At 58.2% G+C, this 23,921-nt stretch overlaps 2 protein-coding genes across 32 annotated transcripts in view; one reads left to right on the top strand and one right to left on the bottom strand.

The window, feature by feature from the left end:
- The window catches only part of WDR20 (WD repeat domain 20), a 65,916-nt gene extending 47,281 nt beyond the window's left edge, over nt 1-18,635 (top strand). For 6 of the 15 annotated variants that reach the window (XM_045452133.1, XM_045452132.1, XM_045452134.1 and 3 more), the window contains 2 exons: nt 6,884-8,143; nt 17,770-18,635. In XM_045452133.1, coding sequence (XP_045308089.1) covers nt 6,884-8,143; nt 17,770-17,823 — 1,314 coding nt within the window. In that variant the 3' untranslated portion in view covers nt 17,824-18,635. Of the gene's footprint in view, nt 1-3,446; nt 3,633-6,883; nt 8,805-17,769 lie in introns of those variants that run through there. The other 9 variants (XM_045452139.1, XM_045452138.1, XM_045452144.1 and 6 more) reach the window with 6 other exon arrangements.
- The window catches only part of MOK (MOK protein kinase), a 70,338-nt gene continuing 58,686 nt past the window's right edge, over nt 12,270-23,921 (bottom strand). For 12 of the 17 annotated variants that reach the window (XM_045452147.1, XM_045452154.1, XM_045452155.1 and 9 more), the window contains 4 exons: nt 22,770-22,970; nt 22,355-22,685; nt 21,173-22,100; nt 12,270-15,365 (listed from right to left, as the gene is read on the bottom strand). In XM_045452147.1, coding sequence (XP_045308103.1) covers nt 22,605-22,685; nt 22,770-22,970 — 282 coding nt within the window. In that variant the 3' untranslated portion in view covers nt 12,270-15,365; nt 21,173-22,100; nt 22,355-22,604. Of the gene's footprint in view, nt 17,998-21,172; nt 22,101-22,133; nt 22,686-22,769; nt 22,971-23,921 lie in introns of those variants that run through there. The other 5 variants (XM_045452149.1, XM_045452150.1, XM_045452153.1 and 2 more) reach the window with 5 other exon arrangements.

Here is a 23,921-nt window from a genome sequence, read left to right on the forward strand (position 1 = left end):
CTGGGCGTACGGGGCACATCCGCTGAGCTCCCAGACCGCGGAGTGTGCCTTCCCTACACAGGCTCCTGGGGAGCAGAGCCCCCCCCCACCTCCCACCCCGGGAGCATTCAGCCTCTTGTGAAGCACCTGGAAGGGCTGGGGTTCGCTTTTTACTGCTAGTGGTTATGGTATCACTTCGTGTGTGATGATGAACTCAGACTTGTTTGTCTTTCTAGAAATTCTCATCATTTCAGGGGTGTATCCAGAGAGTAGTAACTTCAGAGGATCTTCAAGTATGTTTTGTTGTCGGGTAAGATGTGTGAGACGTAAAACCCCACCCGTGCTTGTCATCGTGGCTTCTGTCGTTGCTGACATGTAGTGAGACCCTTTTGTCTTCGCTTTGCTCCCTCTCAGGCAAGGCGAGGGCCGTCACACTGGGTGGGTCCGTGCTCCTGTGGCCTTTAGGCGCGGTCCAACTGAAGGGCCCACTGGAGGCGAGGCCACGTCTTCTCTCCCGTTGGGACACCCAGCATCCCCGGGAGGGTAGAGCCAGGCCGAGCCTTGCAGCCATCTGTCCACTTTGGGGACAAAAGAGTGGTTGTGGGTATGTTGGTCGCTTTGTTTTTGTTGTTGCTTTTTTTAATCAGAGGAAGGAAATGAGCGCATAACGATCGATCAGCTCCTTAAAGCTTTCACATAGATAAAATGACATCTGATCACCTTTTAGGTGGCTTTGAAATACCCTTTCCTCATGCTTCCTGAGGGAAGCAGCTCTCTTTAAATGCATTTACATCAGCAAAGCCCTTAGTCACCAATTTTCCTTGTGGCTACATTATGGCTTTTCCAGCAGCTGCTGTGGTTTTTGAATTGTTTGCTTTAGTATTTTTGTTATAAATGAATATCTGCATTCTAAAATTCACACCCATTGCCCCCCAAATAATTTTCTCCTGCTTGTCATGTTGATAGTAGTAGAAAAAAATGAAAAGATAACTAAGTGCTTTTAGCAATGATACCTTATGTGGTTACAGATTTATTTTTATTCGTGCTTCCTTTTAACTAGTTTATCATAGTTAGAAAATCTAGTCTGTTAATGCCATTAGCGATGCTAGTTTTGGTGTTTGAGTTTTACTGGATTCATATCAGAAAAGGGACGGTTTCCTCGGAATTCAGGTGGGGATTGTGCAGGGCTGCTGGCGAACACTGGGGAGAGGTGAGGGTGTGGGAGCCCACTTCTGTGGCACACATAGACAGCCTGTGGATCTGCAGATTTTGTGTCTGGTTTTTTATTGAAGCAGAAATTGGCCTGGAGTGTTCTAGAATTTGACTCTTTAATGGAAACCCAGCGGCCGGTCCAGGTGACCTACCAGAGACCGTCTGAGTCTCCCTGCCGCCTCCCTGCCCTCGGCCCCCTCCCCGAACACCTGCCCCGCTCCATCCTCCCTCTGCTGGCGTGCTGGAATGGGGCTCACACTCTCCTCCACTCCTTTTCCTCCGCCACTTGTCAGCGTCCCCTGGGCTTCTCCTCTGCAGTCTGGGAGCGGGGGGCTTTCCTCTGGATCCCACCTACTCCTCTCCTTGGTCCCTCACACTCAGAACTCCCCGTGTTCTCTAAGGAAGCCTCCCTGCTCCTGCTCTGCCTGCCTGGGCCCTGCTGGAGTCACGGCCTCCTTCCGAGCCTCCCTTCCTGGTGTGTAGATAGAGCCAACCTCAGAGACTTTGTCACATGATGGAGGAACATTGTGGTTCTGCTGAGCTCCTGGCCTGGGGCAGCCACTCAGCACCAGCCCCTTCCTCTCTGATTTCCTTCATTTCTCTGATTTTCCTTCTGCTTTTGTCCTGCAGAAGTGGGTTTTTTGCAGAGCGTCACCCTCTCCTCTTCCTCCGTGCTTGGGGATCCTTCCTTGGGGATCCTGGGATGCCACAGATGCGGCTCTGCCTGTTCTCAGCTGCTTTCCTGGTCTTCCTTGCCCACTGGATGGGGACACTTTGATTTCTCCCAGCATGACCCCAATCCCATCCTTCTTTTTGTGGCCCAGTCGCTCAGGCTCCAAGCCCAGCAGCAGTCCTACCCGCTTCTCCCCGTACCTCCTGCTGCCTCCAGCCTAGTCCTTTGTTAAACAGCCCATCTTGCCATGCTGCCACCATCCAGTTCAAGACCTTTTTGTCCACACACGGTTGTCACAGCCTCCTGACTGGTTCCTCTCTCCCGCCCCCCCACCCTCCGTCTTCCATGCTGTACCTTCTGCCAGGGACAGTGGGACAGTTTCTCTTTATCCCATCGCTTTCCTCTTCAGAAGCCTTCACTTCCTCGCTGACTTGCAGCCTCACTGTCAGTAGAAACACCGTGTGAGCCACAGATTCAATCTTCTATTTTCTAGCAGCACGTTAACTAAGTTAAAAATAGGTGAAATTCGGATTTTATTTTCTCTGTATAGTCCAAATGTTATTTCAACATTATGCAACATGAAATTACGAATGAGATAGTTTCCACAGTTTTTCAAGTTTTCAGAACCCGGTGTCTGTTTTACACACACAGCACATCTCGCTTCAGACACACTTCAAGCTCTCAGGGCTTTAAGGTCATGGCCCAAAGCCCCTTAGCCTGAGACTTCACCATCCTGAGCCCTGGTTCCAGTTGCAGACCCCGTTCCCTGCAGCTCAGGGCTCCAGCCAAGACAGGTGCCACTCACGTCCCCAGACTGACCCGGACTGCTCCGTCCGAGCCGCTCTCCATGCGGTCCTTCCTGCCCCAACTGTGCTCAGGAACTCTTCAGAAGGGCCCGGCTTCTACTGAGGGGTTTCCTCCCTGTGCGTGTCCAGATCAGGGCCCCATCGATACTGGAGAATCCAACAGGGTAGTCCCGTTCCTTAGCATGGAGCGCTAAAATTCTTTCCCTTTTTCACTAGACATTTTCAGGAGCGAAAATACACCTTTACGGTGTAGCGACCGGGCTTTCTTCTTTGTATTTATCGAATAAAACGTTCCAGGTATTTGTTTCTTAATTTGAAAAAAAGGAGTAAAATGCTTTCTCTTCTCTTCCTTTTTTGTTAAACCCAAACCAAATAATAACCAGAGCTGTTTAAATTCAAGGACTCCGCTAGCTAGGCCTAGAGTGTGCCTCCCTCCCCGGCTGTGCGTCCCAGGTGGGTTCGTGTCCTGTTTCTGGGCACCGGCGGGCGTTGGCCCTAGCCTTAGTCGATGCCTGTGGGTGGCACGGGAGACGGCACCCCACCCTGCCCGGTCTGTCCAATCTGCCCTGGTTCCCTTCTTTCCCTCGGATGCCCGGGGCTGGGTTCGCTGCCTGTCCCTGCTCCCAGTCTCCCACTGCACCTGGCAGCCTGCAGCCAGCCCTCACCGCCGGACAGAGTCCCGCCAGGCCCTCCTGCTCCTGCCGGAAATGGAAGTCGCTGTGACCTCCTCCCCATCGGCACCGTGTCTCCTCTCCTCGCTCTGTTCTTCTCCACAGCACTCGGCACCATCAGATCTTGCGGGGCTCACGGTCTTCCCCTCCCACTCGGACGTAAATGCCACACAGGAAGGAATGTCCGTCTGTTTACATCAGCGCTGTGTCCGTGCCCGGCATGAATGCATTCAGTGAAGAAGAGGAGGGTGGTGAATGAATGAGTGAGTGAACGAGCGAGCGAATGAACGGGTGAGTGGGCGAGTGAATGGGACGGCAGGGAGGTTACCTGACCTCTGTGCGCCTCTGTCTCCTGGAGGGCAGTCCGGGGAGAACATCGCCTTTCTGTGGGGGAAACGGTGCTCTTACGTTGCTGATGAAAATACAGGGTTCTGTCCTCCGTGGAAGGCGATTTGGCAGTATCTGTGAAAATCATAGATGTATATACCTTTTGACCCAGCTGTTTTACTGGGGTTCACCCTGCATGTATGCGCATACCCGTGAAAACTGCCATGTATGCGGGGTCATCCACTGCGACACGCACGTCTGTCAGTGCAGCCATATCATTGAATACTCTGCAGCTGTAGGAGGGAACGAGGACGCTGTCCTTTTTCCTTTTTAAATTTTTTTAATGTTTATTTTTGAGAGAGACCGAGCATGTGTGGGGGAGGGGCAGAGAGAGAGGGAGACACGGAATCGGAAGCGGGCTCCAGGCTCCCAGCTGTCAGCACGGAGCCCGACGTGGGGCTCGAACCCACAAACCGCGAGATCGTGACCTGAGCTGAAGTTGGACGCTTAACCGACCGAGCCACCCAGGCTCCCCGGAAGCTGTCTTTGTACCAGCACAGACAGATGGACAGACACGGTACTGAGCACATCCACATCGGCCTTGTCCGTGGACGGAGACGCTCTGGAGAAAGAAGCAGGAAGCTTAGTAACAGTGACTTGGGGACAGGTGCTCTGGAATGGAGGAGGGGGACGTGAGTAAGGCTTTCTCCGGCAGACTTTCGTGTGCACTGCGAATGTGTCACCTATTCAAACAGAGCAAAAGCTGAGCTTGCAGGGTAATTTTGAGGTGAAAGAGCGTGTGCGCAGAGCCCCTTCCTTACCGGTGCCCGGCACGCAGAGGAGATCCTCCAGTGGGAAGTCGGCACCGCTGTCCGGCGTGCCCCAGACCTGGAGGAGACCCGGGGACCGCCCCTCGAGGCCCGTGCTTTCCCCACGCTTGAGCACGTGACCTGCCAGGGAGCGCCCCTTCCGCCTTCGAGCTGGCGCCGGGGGCCTTGGCTTGTCGCGGTTCGCGGTCGCCTGCGCTGCTGGGCCGGACCCGCAGGTGCTGGGGCAGACCCTTGTGTGCTCAGACGCCCCGGCGGGCGCAGAGGGGAGGCTCCGCGGTTTGTCCGTCAGGTGTGCCCACAGATCTGCTGGCAGTCATCTCCGTGCCCCTTTTCAGTCGGGAATGAAAGCCCTAAGTGGGTTCTGTCCTCCCAGGAACCTTTGCTATCTCCCTGCACGCCTCACGTTTGTTGGACAGTGTTACGAGTTGGAATTCTCACGAATTATTTTTGTTGTGTCTCTTTAAGCGGCACACGAAATGTTCTCCTAAGCACAGTGCTGGAAGTTTTTAAGTCTGTCCTTAAAAATTTCCACACAGGAGAGAGCGGCAGAGGTGTTGTGCGGGCAGGACCGCGATCTGGCTGTGGTGACGCGTGAGGTGCAGGAACCGAGAGCCGTGGGGTCGGGGGAAGGACGGCGGCCCGGCCGCCCGCCTGCCAGCCCGAGTCGGCGTTGCAGCCCCCGACCGCCTGACCGGGCCGCCACCCCAGGGGCCGAGGGCCACGGCGGCCTGAGGCCTGCTGGGGCAGCCTGGGCCCGGTGGGTACAGCAGGGTCCGATGGGTGGGGAAGGCCCCGAAGTCACCTCTGGAACCTCTTGTGGAGAAGCAGTGAAGGCCTAAGGGAGACCCTGCCAGAGTGGTCGCTGGGCTTTTAGGTTGCCCGCGTCGGAGTAGCTCAGGTGCCTTTTGGGGGCGGGTAGGAAGGGAAAGAGGGATGAGAACGTCGGCTGTGTCCCCAAGGCCAGCTTGTGCGTCTGTGTTAATTAAGGGGGCCGGCCGGGCCGTCCTGCAGCTCCCACACCGGGGCAGTAAGCAGCGTCACCTGCCGCTCGGTGACCCCTGCCCGACCCCCCGGCCCCGCGTGCTGTGCAGGGCCAGGCCTCTCTCCTCTCCCCTTGCGTGGTCTAGTAATCTGTAGGAGCTTGCAGGGTTCATTTATCTCTTCTGTGAAGACAACGGGTTATTTCACGTTCTGTGATTTTCTGTAAGAGGCTGCGCACGCAGGATGTGCGCGCCAGGCGGATGGCGGGGGAGGGAGGGCGGTTTGCATCCGCGTCCCTGAGGCTCGGGCTGGGAGTCCCGGCCACTGGGTGAAGCGGTACGTTCCACTCACCGGGGTCTGCTGGGCTCCCGGGGAGACGGGTGCCGGGAATGTTTGGCAGGAGGAGTGTCTACAAACGTGGGAGTCTTAGGCACTTGTGGATGGTTTCTGGTGATGTGATCGGGGACCGGGCACCCCGGAGAGGGGCACCGTGAGCCCCGCGGCCAGGTCCGCCAGCCGGGCAGCGCGCGCTTCTTGTGCCTTGGGGTGGTTTTTACTTTGGCCTTTTGTTCTCTGGTTTTAAAGGCCGGACTCCCGATGTGTGCTTTTTAAAGGAACGGCTGGCTGGTCAGTGGAGCAGAAATTAGCACGGAGCAGAGTGGCAGTGGGCAGGCACATACTCCTGAATCAATCGTCTGTTTGTTTCTTTAAACACCACCTTGTTCCAGAGAAGATTTGGAGGACGTACTTATAAAGATGCACACAGGACAGCGACTGGGAGTGAGGAAGTTTCAGTGAAGCCAGGGCTAAGGTGGAGCCCAGGAAGTGTGCGTTGAAGTCCTGTGTGCTGTTGCCAGCGGCTGCACAGGGACTGCCCACCCTGGAGCGGCCACAGCAGGGGGGCAGGTGTAGTCAGCACATGACTTACATCGCCGCCGCCGCCGCCGTAAGACGCAGAGGGGCCAGGAGGCGTAGCGCTCCCCGCTGTGAGGACCGCGAGATTTTCCCCGGGGTCTTCGTAGAGAGGATGCTGTGTGTAGGTGCCAGGAATCACAGATTCAGACGCTCCTAGCCTAAGAAACGAAAGTTGCCCGGGGGCTGGCCCTGTGACCAGTGTGTCCCAGCGCCTGGTACAGTGTGTGGCTCAGAGTAGGCTCTCGACAGTGTGTGTGGAATGACTGACTCCCTCAGCGAAAGCCAGTGGCCTAACGCCCAAGCGCGATTCTAGAGAGTAATTCTACAAGGGGCCCAGATGCTCTTCGCTGGCTTGGCCGACCGCGGGATAGAGAGTGCAGTGCCTGGACGGACTTCCCTTCTCACCGAGAAGCAGACACGTTTCTTGCTGGAAAAGTAGACCGTTAAAGCTTCTCCATTGTGATAACTTGTTCTCCTTTGTCTTCACAGAGACTAATAGACAAGTCACGCGTAACCTGTGTCAAATGGGTTCCCGGTTCGGAAAGCCTTTTCCTAGTAGCCCACGCCAGTGGGAACATGTACTTGTATAATGTGGAGCACACTTGTGGTACCACAGCCCCCCACTACCAGCTTCTGAAGCAGGGCGAGAGCTTTGCCGTGCACACTTGCAAGAGCAAATCCACGAGGAACCCTCTCCTTAAGTGGACGGTGGGCGAGGGGGCCCTCAACGAGTTTGCTTTCTCCCCAGACGGCAAGTTCTTGGCGTGTGTGAGCCAGGACGGGTTCCTGCGGGTGTTCAACTTCGACTCGGTGGAGTTGCACGGCACGATGAAGAGCTACTTCGGGGGCCTGCTGTGTGTGTGCTGGAGCCCGGACGGCAAGTACATCGTGACGGGGGGCGAGGACGACCTGGTGACGGTCTGGTCTTTCGTAGACTGCCGAGTGATAGCTAGAGGCCACGGGCACAAATCCTGGGTCAGTGTTGTGGCGTTTGACCCCTATACCACTAGCGTGGAAGAGAGCGACCCCATGGAGTTTAGTGGCAGCGACGAGGACTTCCAGGACCTCCTCCATTTCGGCAGAGATCGAGCCAATAGCACGCAGTCCAGGCTGTCGAAACGGAACTCGGCCGAGAGCCGCCCCGTCAGCGTCACGTACCGGTTCGGCTCCGTGGGCCAGGACACACAGCTCTGCCTCTGGGACCTCACGGAAGACATCCTTTTCCCCCACCAGCCGCTCTCGAGAGCAAGGACACACACAAATGTCATGAACGCCACGAGCCCTCCCGCCGGCAGCACTGGGAACAGCGTCACGACGCCCGGCAACTCCGCGCCCCCGCCCCTGCCCCGCTCCAACAGCCTCCCGCATTCCACCGTCTCCAGCGCCGGCAGCAAGAGCAGCGTGGCCGACGGGGCCATCGCTTCCGGGGTCAGCAAATTCGCGACACTCTCCCTGCACGACCGGAAGGACAGGCACCACGAGAAAGACCACAAGCGAAACCATAGCATGGGACACATTTCCAGCAAGAGCAGCGACAAACTGAACCTGGTTACTAAAACCAAAACGGACCCCGCTAAAACCCTGGGGACGCCCCTGTGTCCTCGGATGGAAGACGTTCCCTTGTTAGAGCCGCTCATCTGTAAAAAGATAGCACACGAAAGACTGACTGTGTTAATTTTTCTTGAAGACTGTCTAGTCACTGCTTGTCAGGAGGGATTTATTTGCACATGGGGAAGGCCTGGTAAAGTGGTAAGTTTTAATCCTTAATGCTGCACCAGATCTAGAACTCGAATAGGTAGTGATTTTTTTCTTGCGGGAGGGTGGGGTGTACAATGAATGTGAATGGCACTTCGTACTCTTAATGTAAATCTAAATGCATCAGAGCCATAATTTTGGATACTGCATGCCATGTAATTCTGAATCATTTGATAATTCAACTTAGAGCGTTTAAAAAAATATAATCAAACTAATTGCCAGCCAAGTCAGTCACCCTCCTGGGAATATATAGAGTCCCAAGGTTAGAGTTCCTGTATTAGACGACTTCGATTTTAGGAAAATCATGACCGTGTGGGGAACAATGACTTTCAATGCTAAAATTAAAATTTCTGCTTTAACTGGAATATTTTTGCTTAACTACTCAATTAGAATGTTGTACACCTGATCGGAGTGTGTGTTCAGTATGGGCGGCCATTAATTGTCATTTATAGGCCAGTTTTTATCTTAATCATAAAATGTTTAGGAATCTATGAAATTTAACTTTAGGAACAAAGCATTCAGCAGGGTTGATTGATATTATTTTTACATTGTTCTGGCAATCCACAGAAAGAGAAGAGCCTTAATTTTTAAAACCCATTTTAGTCATTTTATGACAATTAAAATTGTTTATTAATAAACATCTTTTTTCAAAGAAGCAGTTTGTAGCACTTTGATTGAGAACCTGTGCACTAAACAAAACCCCACACTCCTCCGAGCCTGGCTGTCCCGGGGACTGTGGGCCGAGGGCGCCAGCAGCGGTGGTCACAAGTGCCTGTTGCCACAGAAGCCGAGACCCTTCACGTTGGATGCGTTTTGCTTATGTTTTTTTTTTCCAACAAGGGAAAGGCGGTTTTGGTTTCTTTTGTGTCTTTTTTGTTTTGTTTTTTGTTTTCTCGTGTGTGTGTGTGTGTGGGTTTTGTTGTTGTTGTTTGACGTTGTTTTTTGGTCAAAAAGGCACGACCGTGGCCCGGGACAGACTCTGCAGCCCCGTTTTGTGAAGATTCCAGGCGCTTCCAGAGGGGGCGCTGGTCTGGGTTTTGTTTTCCCGCCCAGAGTGGGGGGGGGGGGGCGCAGGTGCAGGTTGCCCCCTTCTCTTCTTCCTGGACGGCTGTCGTGGCTCCGCTTGGGCTCTGTCCTCAGTGGCTTCCTGCTGGAGGGCCTCACCCCTGGCCCTGGCGGCCTCGTGGCTGCTCGGGAGCCGTGGGAGCGGCCGTGGGCGCTCCCTCCGGGGGACCCCGAGCTGTTTCTGCCCGGGCGTTGCAGTCTCGGGTTCTCACGCCCGTGGTCCCGATCACCTGTGCGAGGAGTTGCAAGTTCCAGTTTCACCTGGAGGACCCGGTTCTTTGAGCTGCGTGTCTTAGGTTCAAGACGGCGGTTATCTTGTTTGTTAACTTACTTTGGTCGTTTCGGTTTGTTTTCTGTGTTGCACACCTTTGTGATGAAGCCTAGAGATGCTGTTCGTTGACACCGGTTTGAGTAGTGGCTGCGATTCAGCGAAGCAGACACCGGGGGGCTTTCCTGTCTCTGCAGCGCCCAGCTCTGGTGCCGGAGCAACGGCTCTGTGTGCTCCTCCCGCAGCCCGTCCCCACCTTCCCCGGCCCGCTTCCCCGGCCCCCGCTTCCCGGGCCTGCTTGCCTCCCCCCCGCGCCTCCCGCTGGGGCCATCCGCTCTACCCACCCTGCCCCTTGAACGCGAGGGGTTTCTGTTACCGATGGCAGTGCTCTGCCCCACGAGAAGCCTGCTGGCCTGCCGGGGGCATCTCGCCCCTGCCGTTTGTGCGTCGTGTCCCCGGGTATATGTTCGTGTCCCGTTGGCTTGTAAGATACGGTCCTCTGTTCCTAAATGTTAACTGACCTAAGGTTAGCAAAGTCAGCCGGCCTTGGGGACGGTTTCAACTTTGGAAGCGAAATCAGGCTGTCGGATGGAGAGATTCGTAGCCAGCACTCCAGGTGTGGTTTTACATCGTTTTAGAGATTTCATTTCAAATGCTTCTGAGGCATTGAGTATGCAGTTTCAAAATTCAGGACTTGTATTTGGCCCAGGTAACGAGTGGCTGGTCCCAGGTAAGTAGCCTTTGTGGGGAAGCTTAGGCTGACCTGGTTCTGAGGGCATCGCTCCAAAGCCGTGATGGGTGCGCTTTCTGGGGACCGGGCGCTCTCTGATCCCTTTCACCCCCTGGCACCCTTAGCTGCACAGGCTGCGGTAAGGGAGGGACGGCTCGGGGGGCACTGCTGGGCGACCCAGGCGGAGTCTGTCGGTGGGAGTCGGGGGCAGGAGAGGCAAGAGGAGGAGAGTATGGTTTCCTTAAAATCGGGCCTCGACATGTGCTAATAGGAGCCCGTGGTGTTTCTCTCCCCAACCCCCTCCCCCCACCCAGTGTTAAAGACCATGGTCCTGTCACAGTTTGGGATTTGGGGCTTGGTCACAGTCTTGTTCTTCCAGTTTCTGGGGTCCCCCCTCCGGGGGCCTGCTGGGTGTCAGGAGCTGGGGAGCGCCGCATGGCCCGCTCTTGTGACACCCACCCCCTTTCCTGCAATCCGGAGGGGCAGGAGTAGAGCCGCTGGCCGCTGGCGGAGGGGGCGCTTGGAGGGGCGGGCCCCCCTTGGACTGGCTTCCCATGATGACTCCTGCAGCTGTGGGGTGCGGGGAGGGGGGCCCCCGGGGTCCTGATCTCAGGTGTGTGGGGCCCAGGGCCAAGCTGCTTCCACGGTGGCCCTGGGGTGATATTGTAGTTTCCGCACCAGACTTGGAGCTTCCTCACTGAAACTGTTTCAGGTGTTTTTGCTTAAACATTATCCTGACCAAGAATCTCTCTTCTAACCCAACTTCTGGAAGAGAACAGCTTTTGGCAAGAGGAGGCCGTTACTGCTTGGCCAGCACAGCTTTCCTATCGTGCGTGGTCCTTTCTGCCTGCCCTGCCCCGGCTCGCCTCTCTCCAGCCTGCCGTGCTGTGGCTTCCGAGCCCCCCGGCCACCCCAGCCCTTCTCTGAGATCCTCCCTTACTCAGGGGCACGGGGGTTAAAATCCCTTCGAGGGCTGGAGAGAGAAGCCTTTGGAAAACGCTGCCTTCTTCTAGAAGCAGATGTGTAAGAGGCAGTGGGCAGACTCCTGAAAAACAATCAGTAACTTTGGGTTCTACATTCACTTAAATAGTGGTAAAGAATCCTAATTTTGTCTCGTGTGCTGATTGAAGCTTCTAGCGTTTTTGAAATGTTCTGTGCGCCATTGCCTGGAACTGAGCGTCCGCGCCTCTGACGGGAAAGGGGAGTCAGCTCTTCAGGGGCCACAGGAGCGAAGCGCCTCGAGGCTCCACCTGTCTGCGGGCCTGCACACACGTCCCGGGGGACCCGAGTCCCAGCTGGCGGGTAGCCGGGCAGCCGCACCCCCGGTTCCTCCACTGAATCGTTAAGACCCTCGTCAGATACTGAGTTTGTGCAGAAATCGGTGGAGCTGCTCGGTCAGACGTCTGCACCGTGTACGGGGCTCCCCTCTCGCCTTGGGAGGGAGACGTTCGGTTCTTTGTTGGGGAAGCTCAGAGGGTGAGGGGGGAAAGCCTGAGGGTCAGGGAGGGCCGGGGAGGGAACCCGAGAAAGACCTAGCAGCAGAGTTCCCCGGGCTCTTCCGGGAGAGAGGCGCAGAACGCAGCGTCCCGCTCTGCGCCTGAGGCCCCGGCACTGCCCCGCCCCTCCTGGCCTCTGAGCCACTGTCCCGTCGTGTGGGCTGCGCCCGCTGTCGGGGTGTCCTCCCTCAGCAGGGAGCCTCCACGTGTGTGTGGTGGGCTTGATAAGTAACCTGGCAGCGTCAGCCGTCCTGGGGGCACATCAGGGACCGATTGGCGAGGCCCCCCGTCAGCACGCCTGTCGCACTGGGCTGCTTGGGACTGTCATGTGTTCGGGTCGTCAGGGGGCTCAGCGCCGTGAGCCTGGTAATGGCCCGCGAGCGCTGATGGCAGGCTGGAGAACGGGGTCCGGGGCTTGCATTGAAAAGCACTTGGGTTCAGAGCCCAGGTTCTGAGCCGTAAGAAAATGCACCCTCCCCCCACCCTGTGGAGGGGACAGTCCCCCTGGTACCTCGGTCACACTCCAGCTGCTGCCTCTCAAAGGGTAAAGGAAGAATTTCCTGCGTTTTTTATTTCTGTATACCTAAGTTTATTAAGGACTGCTGTGTTAGGTGGCATCGTATAAAACTGTATGATTATTTACGTTTAATGAAAATCAGAAGTGAAATTTGTGTCCTTTGTTACGTTTTCATCTAACTTCTTGACAAATAAATTTGATGAAGAGCCTTCCTAACATGACATGCTGGTAAGTTAAGTTCTTAACTGTTACAGTAATTAATGAGGCTTTCATGGCAGTATTGGTGATTTCTCATGTTAAGAAAACGGTGTTTGTGTGGCACTGTCTTGGGTCTTAGCTGTTCCCTCGTCCCCGTCGCAGCCGGGGCCTCCCCGCCCACGGGTGTCCCCAGGCGCTCGGGGGCCCTCTGTCCATAAACGCGTGCCAACACCGGACGCGTGGACAGTTTCCAGTGGTCACTTCCACAGCAAGGCTGTACGGCAGTCCCAGCTGGCCGGAGAAGGAAGCTTCTCGGTGCTTGTTCATGGCGAGAGCGCCAACAGCCACGGGAGTTCCCACACTTCCGCCCAGTTCTGCGTCCTTGTGACTGGAGACTCACTGCTCCGAGCGGCAGAGGTGCCGACGGTGCCGTCTGGGCGAGGGCTGCCGACGGACTCCTCGGCCGCGCCGGGTGAAGGTTCTCGGCGACGGCGCGGACGCGCGAGGGGGCGGCCTGGGCCGCCAGCGGCTCGGCGTCGGGCGTCCCGTTGGGTCCCCTGGCCAGTTAGCTGGGGGCACCGAGGCGGGCCGGCTCCTGGAGGAGCTCCTGTCCCGGGCTGTCCTCGTCTTCCTCCTCGTCTCACATGGCCCGCCTGAGGCCTCGTGGCCGCCGTGGAGCCGTCCTTCTGGAGACACCCGGCCCACGTGGGGTGGGAAGAGTCAGCGGTTCGCCTCGTCCTGCAGGGAGGCGTCCTCCCCCCGCCCCCGGCCCCCCAGCAGCACCCCGGCCTCTCTGGCCCTGAGCCCCTCGAGGCCGGACTCCAGCCTGGATCTGCAAGGCTGTGGGAGGTCACCTGGTCGGGCCCTGGGGCTGCTCCTTGACAGGAGACGTTCGGGCCTGGAGCTCCCTCCGGGCTGCCTCTCCGCGTGCTCCGGGGGCTGGACCCCGAACCCTCTGACAGTGCCGTCCTCCCGAGCGCCCGGCGCGAAGGGTCGTGCACTTCGCCTCTCACGCTAAGCTGCCAGCGCAGACGAGCCTGTCGCTCGTCCGCCCTCACAGCGGCCGACCTGATCTCCCGCCACAGCAACAGCATGTTTTTCCCTTAGCGGGGAGTAGCTTTTCGGCCCTAAACGCTGCGAGGTCGACAGCAAGTTGAGAAAGACACACACGACATTTTAATCTTTTAAAAATAGTCTGTGCCTTGAAAAAATACTCCATCCTCCCGTGTGTCTGCCTGTGGGAAGAAACCGTTGATTGTGGACCCGTGGTCTCCTGCAAGGGACAGAGCCTCTGGAGGCACCCAGTCCCCTCCCCTCCTTGAGTGCTGGTGGCCTCCAGACCAGCATCTCGCTCTGGGTGGGGGCCAGGGTGGCTGAGACCCTCTTGAAGCGACTCCAGCCAGAGGCGCTTTTAGGGTACACGAGAGCGTCCCCTCCTCCTGCCATAGGAAGGGGGTGCTTTTTCCCCAGGCAGAGTTCTGAGCTGCCCCGACATGCTTGTGCCCCAAGAAAGCCTTTTGCCTGGATGTCTGAAAAGAGCATCATTTTCTCCGGGTGAGTTTCTCTTGAGGCATCAGGCCGAGTGGTCTCCCTGGGGGAAATTGTCACCCCCGATGTGACCTGTCGTTGGGCAGGTCAAGGCTACCACAGGGACAGGGTCTGTTTACTGCCCAGCAGGAGCCAAGGCCCCAGGCCCAAAGTGAGCAGTGGGTCGGGGGCCACGAGGGGCCCTGGGGGGGGCCGTTCGGGGGGGGGTCACCCTTGCGGGGAATCAGGGCTGTGCTGTGCCCACCCCTGACCCTGGCCGTGCGGTCTGGGGCTTCGGCTCCGCCAGGCTTCCACGGGCTCTTCATGCAGCGCTTGGGTCATGCGAGCCGTGAGGGTCTCGTGGAGGGTCAGGCAAGAGGGGTGTGTGGCTCGGGCGTTCTGGAAGAAGTTAGCCTGCTGAGATTTCTCACTGTGCCCGTGCCATCTGTAGAAGGACATCAATTTATAAATGGCATCTGCCTCTTAGTCTCTGTGTGACCAAGAGCTGGAGTATCTCCTCGTTTAATTTTCAAGTGAGATCTCTAGCGGCAATAAAACGGCAAGTCTGGTGATGGCGGGACAGCCTAGTAAATATTAGACTCCGGATTGTCACTATTCCGGTAACCGCTTCCTTCCTGGGGCCTGATAGGGTGTTAGGCAGATTCGCAGGGTCTGGGCCGGGGCAGACTTGCTGTTCGTGAAACTGGTCCCCACACCGCTGAGGACACTGACACGGCAAGGTCGTCGGGCAGGCCAGACGGGCACGGCTGTCTCTAAACCGGGCCTGGTCTTTGCTGTCCCCTCCCCGTGAAAATAACCAGTGAGGACGCAGTAAAGTGCAAGCCGGCCTCGGGAGCAGGCAGAGCGGGCGGCAGGGCCACTGTGCGTCTGCCACGGATGGCGGGTCCGGGGAGCCCCCCCCGCCCGGGATGCGCCCCAAACTGTTCTTATGTGATGATGGCAGCTGGCCTCCCTCCTGAGAGTGGTCTGGTCTCTGTTGGGGGCCTGTGTGTGTTCTCCATCTTTCTCTTTGACCCCCAGTAACCTTTAAACTAAAGCACGGCGTACAGAGAGAAGGTGAGCTTGACGTTGAATTTTTGTTTGAGCGGCAGTCTTTCCCCGGTGCCTCTGCTGTCCATCACGGCAAAGCGAGTTCCATCCGTAGGAGGCGAACGGGTGTGGGTCTGCGTCCCACTGACCTCCCGCTGCCGGTGGCAGACCTGCCCTCGCGCCCTCCGAGGAACGTCACGGACCCTCACCCGCACACCAGAAGCACCTGCACCCCAGGGTTCGGGGCTCCCTGGGCAGGGCCCGGGTGGCCCGCCGGTGGTCCTGCTTCCACCATTCTGTCCCTTCTTCCTTTGCTCTGGTCGAGGGCTCCAGGGAGCCCTCGGGTCTGTCACCCACAGCCGGGCCTGGCATCCCGGGCTGCTCGCCAGCTCGGTACCCGAGGGGCGGCACCCTGGGGGTGGGTCCCTGGCGTGCACTGCTGCACCGTGTCCTTTATTAAAGATTCGTTCACCAGGGTTGACATCGGAAGGGCTAATAACCCTGTTTTCTGGACCCTGCCGCTCCCTGGACATGTGGCAGTAGAGGGTTGTTGTGAGGAGGGGTGGCGTTGGGGTGGTCGCTCGCTTAGCTAACCTTCACGTTCTGTTTCGAGCCTGGGCCTCACGGACAGCGGGGCCACAGGGGGTCGTTCCTGTGGGGTTGAGGCTTCAGCCAACGGAAGCCGGAGAATGAGTGTGTGTGTGTCGCCTAGGAGGAGAGGAGAGCGGGCCTCCCTGCCGGGCCCCAAGGACGAGGCAGCATCTTGGGGGAGAGGAGATGGTCAGCCAGTGGAGGCACTGTGTCCCTGCTGACGTCAGACCCAGGAAGCCAGGGCCCCCGGCCACCTCCGTGCCTTAGCACCCGCCCTCCACGGGAACTGCACACCCACAACTGGAGAGAGGCTAAGGCGTGGGGCGGGCGGTGGAGGGGGTGGTGTTGGGGCGGCCAGGCCCGCGCTCGGCACCACAGCCTGTCCTTGAGGGCCACCTGTGGCCACAGATCACCGGGAACGGGGCCGGGCTGAATGGAGATGTGCTACAGCGCCCGCCTCAAAGGCTTTGTGGGGAAAAAATCACGTCAAGTCCGTCATTCGTAATTTTTAAATTGATTCTGTGTTGAAATAACATGGGATATATTGGGTTAAATATATTTTCATCTTTTTCTCACTTGTTAAATGTGCTACTAGAATTTTAAATTTCACACGTGGCTTGCCTTGACCTTGTGCTGGACCAGGCCCGTCTAGAGACAACACCTTCCCTAATGTGTGTGTGTGTAGGGGGGGTGCCTTTCTCAGAGTGTCGTTGGTATTTAAATAAGTGCAGCCACCGCTGAGCAGGGTGTTCGGCTCTGTCCCCAGACGGGATCGTGGTTCTCCCGCTGGCGGGAGGAGCAGAGTACTTTTCTCTGGTTTGGAGAGAAAAGCGAGGTCTTTATTTTGTAGACTTGACAAGCTGTCCAGGACACCCCATAGCTCCTGGAAACCACTCTGTTAGTCGGAATCACCTGAAACCTTGACGAGGGAGGCGGCGCATCCTTGTGTTAAAGGTTTCCTCACGTCGCCTCCGAGAGGGCGTCGGGCCTTGCCGGCCTCCCCGCCGCTCCGTGGAGGCTGGAAGGCGGCCCCGGTCAGCGGCGGCCCGAGGTCGGGTGTGCTGAGCCGTCTGTCCCGCGGCCCCTTGATGGGCGTGAGCGGGAAACACGGGGGGCGCGTCAGACCAGGCTTGTGCTCCCGGACGCCCTGCGCAGGGCTCGGTTGTCACACCCCGTTGGCCCTTGGCTTCCTGATTGTGTCCAGAGTCACGGGGGGGCAGTCTGAAGAAATGAGGCGTGAGCGGGGGGGCCAGCGACTTGCCCGGCTTCCCTCTGGCCAGGTGTGGGCACGGCCCCGGGGTGTCCGCACAAGTGCAGTGGGTGAGAAAACAGCCGCAGTTGCGTGGAGTTCAAGGCTCGTCGTGGGTCCATGAGTCACCGACGGAAGCATTTTTGGGGCAGCGTAAGCGTGTGTTCAGAGCCGAAAAGCCGTAGCTTCAGCGTTGCCCTCTTGTGACCTGAAACTTCTCCGCGACGGTCACCCGCCAGCCCGTGACGGAACTCCGTGATGAGCACACACGCGCACCCACGCCCACGGTTAGCTCTCGGCCGCGGCCCCGCTCACACTTGGAGTGCCAGAGGCCTCCCGCCTGCCGGGAGGGGCGGCCCCGTGGCACACACACCACCTCCTGCACCCCGTTCCCCGAACCGACACAGCGCGGGTGTGGGCCGCGTTCTGGGCCTCCCCACCCGTGGCCCAGATCCTTCTCTGTCCACCTGCCGAGTCCACGCTGGTGCTAAAGCCGGGGATGGGGGGGCGGCACCACCGTCACACCCCAACCAGAGCGCGCCGACCGGCTCGCGGGGCTGGGTGTGCAGGTGGGGTGGCCGTGGCCGCCAACGGGGACCTCTCCTGGGGACCTCACCGTGGCCGTGAGCCGCGGCCTCTGGGGAGGGTGGCGTACGGCTGCCCCTCGCCTTTGGGCCCACGACGTGCCGGGGACCCCGGGCCAGCCCTGCCCACCGGAGGACAGCCAGGCAGGGGCTGGGTTCAGTGGCTCCTGATTAGTTAGGAATGTCACACAATGACATGAATGACAATGAAGTAGAGGACAGAGGACACTGGCTGACAGGCCGACAGGGTAACTCTGGTCACGCGAGCCGGCTGGCGAAGGAGGAGTGTGGCTTTCTTGGCTGCCCCGTGTTTTGCTGGATTAATGTAAACTGCTTTGTTTGCAGGGCTTATTGTCATCCCAAAACCAGGCCAGCTCTCCAGGTGGAACTGTAGTATAGTGACCCACGCGGTCCTGAGGGAGCGACGGACAGAGGCAGAAGCCCCGGGCACGGACACTCGCAGAGGCAGCTGTCACCCGGAGTCGTGGGAAGACCCTCGGGGTCCGCTTGAAACCGCCTTCTCTGCCACTCACCCAAAGAAGCCATTGCCATTTTTAAATCGTTCTTGTGGGGCTGCAGTAAAAAATAAGAAATGGGATTTTCATTTTCTTGCTTTTTACTCGAAAGTTCAATGTAATTAAAATCTCATATATATATGTGTGTGTGTGTGTGTATATATCCATACATATATATATATATATATATATATATATATATATATAGTATATACATACATACATAGTGTAAAATGTTTCTTGGACAAGAAATCCCCTTAAATTCAACTCTTATAAATAGCACTTCACTCTGGTTTTGCACTGATGTCTTTATACTTAGGTGGTCAGAAGGCAACCCGGAGGGCACTCGTGAAAGTTGTCACCTTCTGACGGGAATGTGCCATTCAGGACGGTGGATGCTGCGATCTGAGATCTTCACGAGTCGTTTGCACTTAAAATAGTTCACTGCTGTTAGGAAATGACTTTAAATATGGGTCTCACGGACTCACGGCCCTCCAGTGTGTATAGATGCTTTTTAATCTTAACATTTATTTTAATACTGTTGTTTCCAGTGTAGTCTGGCTCTGTATTATATGTACAAATAATGGAATTCTGCTTCTGGGGGACGTGGTTACTTCAGTAATTTTCATCAATCTAAGAGTGATATTTCTAATTCATGAAAAAAATATTAATATTAAAACTATCTTGAATATACCATTTGTTTATCTTTTGTCACGTCGGCTCCGCTTTTAATGTAACCTTTTGTTCAATTAAAGTTTGGTATAAAATTACCCGTCCTTTTTCCACCACGTTCCCGGAAGCCCTCTCTGCTGGCGGTGCCCCGGCCAGGACGGGCCGCTCGAGCGAGCGCGGCTCAGCTGGAGAGTTCCGCGGCCCCGTCTTCAGGCTCCCCGTCACGGCCGTCGTGGGTGCCTGCACGTGTGCGGACGGGCTCCGGCGAATCGTTCTTTCCTTCCGGCTCTAAGGCCCGGCTCTTGTCATTGGAAGCCCGTGAGCGCTCGTCCGTCCATCGGCCTCTGGGGAGCGTGGAGGGCTCCGTTCGCTGCGGGGACTGAGGGCCCCAGGACCGTGTGGGACTTGTGTTTGGTGGAAACCGGCTCAGGAACGGCTCTACGCGGAGGTCGCGCCACAAGCACTCGTCGACCCCACAGGCGAGAGAACCGCGGTGAAGTGCAGCAGCCAGGCAGGAGAACATTCTCAGCTTTAAAAAGCCGTACGCAGCTGCGCCCCTTGGAGGCATTTTTATTTGGTGTGACCGTAAACCAGGAGCGTGTGAATCGCATCTCTCTAAGCGAGCACATGAGTCTGGGGCACTGCCCACACGACTTAGGGAGAAAAACGAGCGTACGCCCTTCGAGACGTGCACTCTGTTTTCGTCGTTTCTGCGAGCGCGGCAACAGGACCGATGCTTCACCCCAGGCCGTGGCTGCTTCTCAGAGGAGAGGCCCAGTACAGCTGCTCACGGAACCTCTGGGTCCCAGGGACGTGCACTTTGGGGAAGGTGAATACCAGGAAGCACGGACACCCTGTTGTTTTAAGTGAAACAATCGATTTCTGTATCCTGTACATCCGGTACGACCTGCGCATTAAAACAGCACGTCCCGGAGAGTCGGCGTCTGCCCTCTTGGTCAAAGCGCTGGTTTCCAGGCGCTGTCGGTGACGCACAGAACCCCAGCCCCGCAGGTCCGGAGACGCACAAGGAGGCCCACGGACGCCACGGGGTCACCAAGGGCCGTCTTGGAAAATGAAGTCCAGAGTTCCTCTTGTGACCCCCTCCGGGGTGGTCTCCTCTTCCTGTGAAGGGACAGGTGGAGGCCTGGCTGGGCCCAGGACAACTGTTAAAATTCGGGCACGGTCAGAGGGCCTGGCCGTGCTCCCCGGCTTTCACCGGCCCCACGGGTCACGGCCCTCCAAGTGGGCAGGCCTCGCTCGGTCCACCGTCTGTGGTCACCCTTCGGTCGGGCTCTGGAGTCGACGGCCAGCCGTGTCCCAACGTCGGCTCCCGGCCCCGTGGTCCAAGCTGGCTTCCAAAACCGGACTGCCTCATGACTGCCACATGCTGGCACCGCCACCACCACGGACGTGCAGCCTGCAGCGGGCCCTGGGCACGTGGCACCCGGGCCAGACTCCGGCCCGTCACGCTCTCACACGCCAGGGAAGGAGGCAGGCTGGGCGTAGGCCCGGCCGGCCTGATCGCTTTGTATTTGCTTTCCCTTCTTGCCTCGAGCTTTCCGACGCTTCTGGAGCTGGTGAGCGCACTCTCCGAGTGTGGGGACCGGTCTCAGGGAAGCTGAGGGGAGGAAGGCATTCCAGGGAGACTCTAGCTCAGCCCTCGGCCCTGCAGCGAGCTTGCGGGCCGGCCACGTGGCCCAGCCGGAGGAAACGGTGCACGCCCAGGGGTGTCCCCAGCAGCGGGGGGGCAGCAGAGCCCAGGTCGCTTCGGTGGCATCGTCTCTGCTTTTCCTCCTCCACAAGCAGGACTGTGCCTCTCAGGGCTGTCAGAATCGGAACCCTTGGACCGGCACGGCTGGCCGCACCTCGGCTGTGTGTGCCCGCGCCCCAGGGGTCCCCTCCCGGGCTGGGAGCGGGTGAGCCAGGCGGATGGGGTGCTGGAGCAGGACTTCCACCCCACTTCCCTCCTGGGGCCCCGCGGCGACAACTCCTGTGCCCGGGAGCCCTTTAATAGCGTTGCCTGCAAAGGCTCAGGCGGCCTCCCTCAGCGCCTGCCCAGTCGCGAGTGAGCGGAGGCGGACGCGGCCTCCCATGCCCACCGCTGGGCCGAGAGCGGGCCGCTGCGTGCGGGCACCCAGGGGGTGCGGGACGCCCCAGCGCGGCCGGCAGCACCTTCCCACGCTCCGAATCTGCGGTACGGTGGAGTCGCTCTGGCGCAGGGCTGGGCCAGCCGTGGCCACCCTGGGGCCTGGTGTGGCTGCTTCACGGCACTTTTATTCCAGAGACCAACGTTGAGCCAAAAGAGCTTCACTTGGTGGACAGGTCACACCCCACAGGGGCCTGGCCTGAGAGGCCCTCCGTGGGGAGGGGCAAGTTTGCTTTCTCAGAAAGCCATGCGGGAGAACGTTAAAGATTTTCCCCTCAAATTTTACACCCTCAAAGGGGGTAAGAGTTTTCCTTAACTCTGCCGGGGAGCCAGTCCTCGAGGACAGGAGCCCGTCCCTGCTGAGCCGCTGGCCCTTGGGGGCCTGGTTCCCCGGCGCCTCCCCGCCTGGGCTCACCCTCTGCGATCCCGGCGCCCGCTCCCGTCTCCCCGGCCTCCCTGCCTCAGCTCCCTCGGGCCTCGGAACTCCCGGATCCTCCCGCAGAGGCAGAACGGTGCCCTGCCCGCCCGCACAGCAGGGCATCGGACAGCCCGCCAGAGTGTTAAATGGGGTCAAAGGAAGCTCTTTTCAACCCCTCGCCATGTGCACCCAGCTCTCAACATCCCCCAAGTCTTGTTTCTGGTCTTGACTCTGCCCTTCCTGGGCACCTCTGCCCCCCTTCGGCCCGCACCCCCCCTGCCTCGCACCCCCGCCCCTCCCGCGGCTGCCGCGTCCACCTGCCGACTGTCCTGTGAGGCCGGTCCCTGCTCCACCACCTGTGACTCGGGTCCAGAGGTGGCGGCCACCGGAGAGGACGTGACCAAGAGATTTGACCGCGTGGTGACTAGATTCCCAGCCCCCCAAGTGACAGGGCTGGTCACCGTGCCCAGCAGGGGGCGGCAGGGCCTCCGTGCCGAGTCGAGAGTCGTCAAGGCCAGCTGGCCCTGCGCTAGCCTGGGCTGAGCCGGTGACGCAGCTCCAGGGTCCCCACTCCCCACTCTACCTCCCTGACGATGACCAGCCTGTCACAGACTTGTCTCAAAAGAGGGAACAAGAAGAGTGAAACTAACCTGGGAAATTTGCTTTTTCTTTTTTTTTTTTTTTTTAACGTCGTAAGTCTGTGGGGACGAAGAAAGAAGGCATCGTTCCCACACGGGGAGCAGCGCGCTCTACTCACGGGAGGAAGCTGTGAAGCCTGCGCCGACGAGCCTCCTGCTGGGCGGCCTCCCTGCCTCGGCACCCAGGCCAGGCCTGCGTTTACTCCTTACGGGCTTTTCAAGCGCAACAAAATTAAGCCGTACCGGTCTTCCCAACAAAAGAAATTGCCCAAATATGCTTACAAAACCTAAAGCAGAGAGACAGCTGGTCAGGACACGTGTTAAAGTCAGGAAGTGTTCAAATGTCGTAACACGTATTCTTTAATAAAGCTCCGACAGCACAGTCTGTAACGCCGTCACGCGCCCGGCGCCGTCGGCAATGTCCTGGAGGCGCCGTGCACACAGCCACGGCGACACCAAGCCTAAATACACAATATAAATTCGGATTTCTCTTCGGATTCAGATAAAAAATTACAAAATATTCTCTACCCCCAGTTCTTACGTTACAAGAATGAAACCAAAGCCCCGAATGAGGTGGTCTGACGAACGTATTCGGCAGGAACACAGCACAGCCGCCCTCGGGGTGCAGATCCCGGGCTCCGGCTGGCCAGCGGGGCAACGCTCTCGGGGCGCCAGGCTCCGCGAGGGGGACGGGGCTCTCCCCGGAGCCCTCCACCCAAGGCTCAGAGGCGATCGCGGCGGCCGGGCCGCACCTGGTTCCACGCCCCCGGCAGGCGACCGGCGTGCGCTGCTCAGTAGCGGCCGCCTCTCCTCCCTATCGAGGGCAGACGACACTGTTTCAGGTTAGGCTTCACGTCCTTCTGCGGGTCTGCCTGTCAGAGGAAAGGGCAGACGCTGAGCGGAGGCCGGGACGGGCCCGGGGCGGCGAGTGGCGGGACGCTAGCGAGACGGGCTACCTTCTGGTTTGTGCCGACAAACTTCAGGGGCCTCGGCACCGGGACTTTGCTGTTCGCTCCGGGTCCGAACACGGAGTGCAGCGCGGGGCTGGGGTACGAGGCCAGTTCGGTCACTCCCGAAAGCTTCAGTTTGGGCAGTTGCATCAGGCAGGCGGGTCCCTGTCTCGTGGGAGGGTCCTCCTCTGGCTTTAGGGACGGTTTCTTGAAACAAAACACAGGCCCGTTGAACGTGCAGTTGTGTCCCCCTTATGGAAATTGGGAAATACAACAGGGGCTCTTTTGCACGACTTTCACCTAATCTAACTTGACCCAGAGGTTTGACCACGTGGTGACTAGACTCCCAGCCCCCCAAGTGACAGGGCTGGTCACCGTGCCCAGCAGGGGGCGGCAGGGCCTCCACGCCAAGTCGTCAAGGCCGGCTGGCCCTGCCCAAGCGTGGGCTGAGCCGGTGACGCAGCTCCAGGGTCCCCACTCCAACTCCCTGACGATGACCAAATCTGCCTGCGGCCTTGCTTTCGTGTGGCTCACGTGCTAAGAATTTTTTTACATTTTTCAAAAGCTGAAAACAACTTCACGGCATGTCACAACTATAGGAAATTCCCTTCTCAGTGGAGATTGTCCTATTGGAACACAGCCCCACCGTTCATTTACGGATCATCCACGGCACCAGAGAAAAGAGGGCGGTTGTGACAGGGCCTTATGGCCCACAAAGCTGGGAAGGCTTATTACCGCACGGCCCCTGTAAACACGCGCAGCCCTCGGGAGTGCCAACAGGAGTGACGCGGTCGGACAGGTGTCTGGCCAGGAGGGAAGGGCAGAGCAGGGACAGCAGCTGGGAGGTGAAATGAGGGAGGCTCAGGTGGGGGGTGGGGAGCTGCCGAGAGGGGGATGCCTCCCCCACTTAAAGGGAAGGCGTGGGGAGAAAAGCAGGTCTGGGGGGAAAGACCGGGAGACCGGGTCTGAACAACTCGGCCTGTGCACCACGGGGGAGCATCAGGCAGCAGCCTAGAATTCCAGAAAGCCTCCTGGCGGCAGCCACACCCATGGCCTCAGCTCCTGGCACGTACCGACGCTCAGTAAATGCTGGGGTGAGTGACGGAGGGCACAGTCCTCACGAAGCGCGGGGCCAGCCCAGAACGTGGGACCAGGGAG

The sequence above is a fragment of the Leopardus geoffroyi genome, chromosome B3, assembly GCF_018350155.1.
Source record: "Leopardus geoffroyi isolate Oge1 chromosome B3, O.geoffroyi_Oge1_pat1.0, whole genome shotgun sequence".
Classification (NCBI taxonomy): Eukaryota; Metazoa; Chordata; class Mammalia; order Carnivora; family Felidae; genus Leopardus; species Leopardus geoffroyi.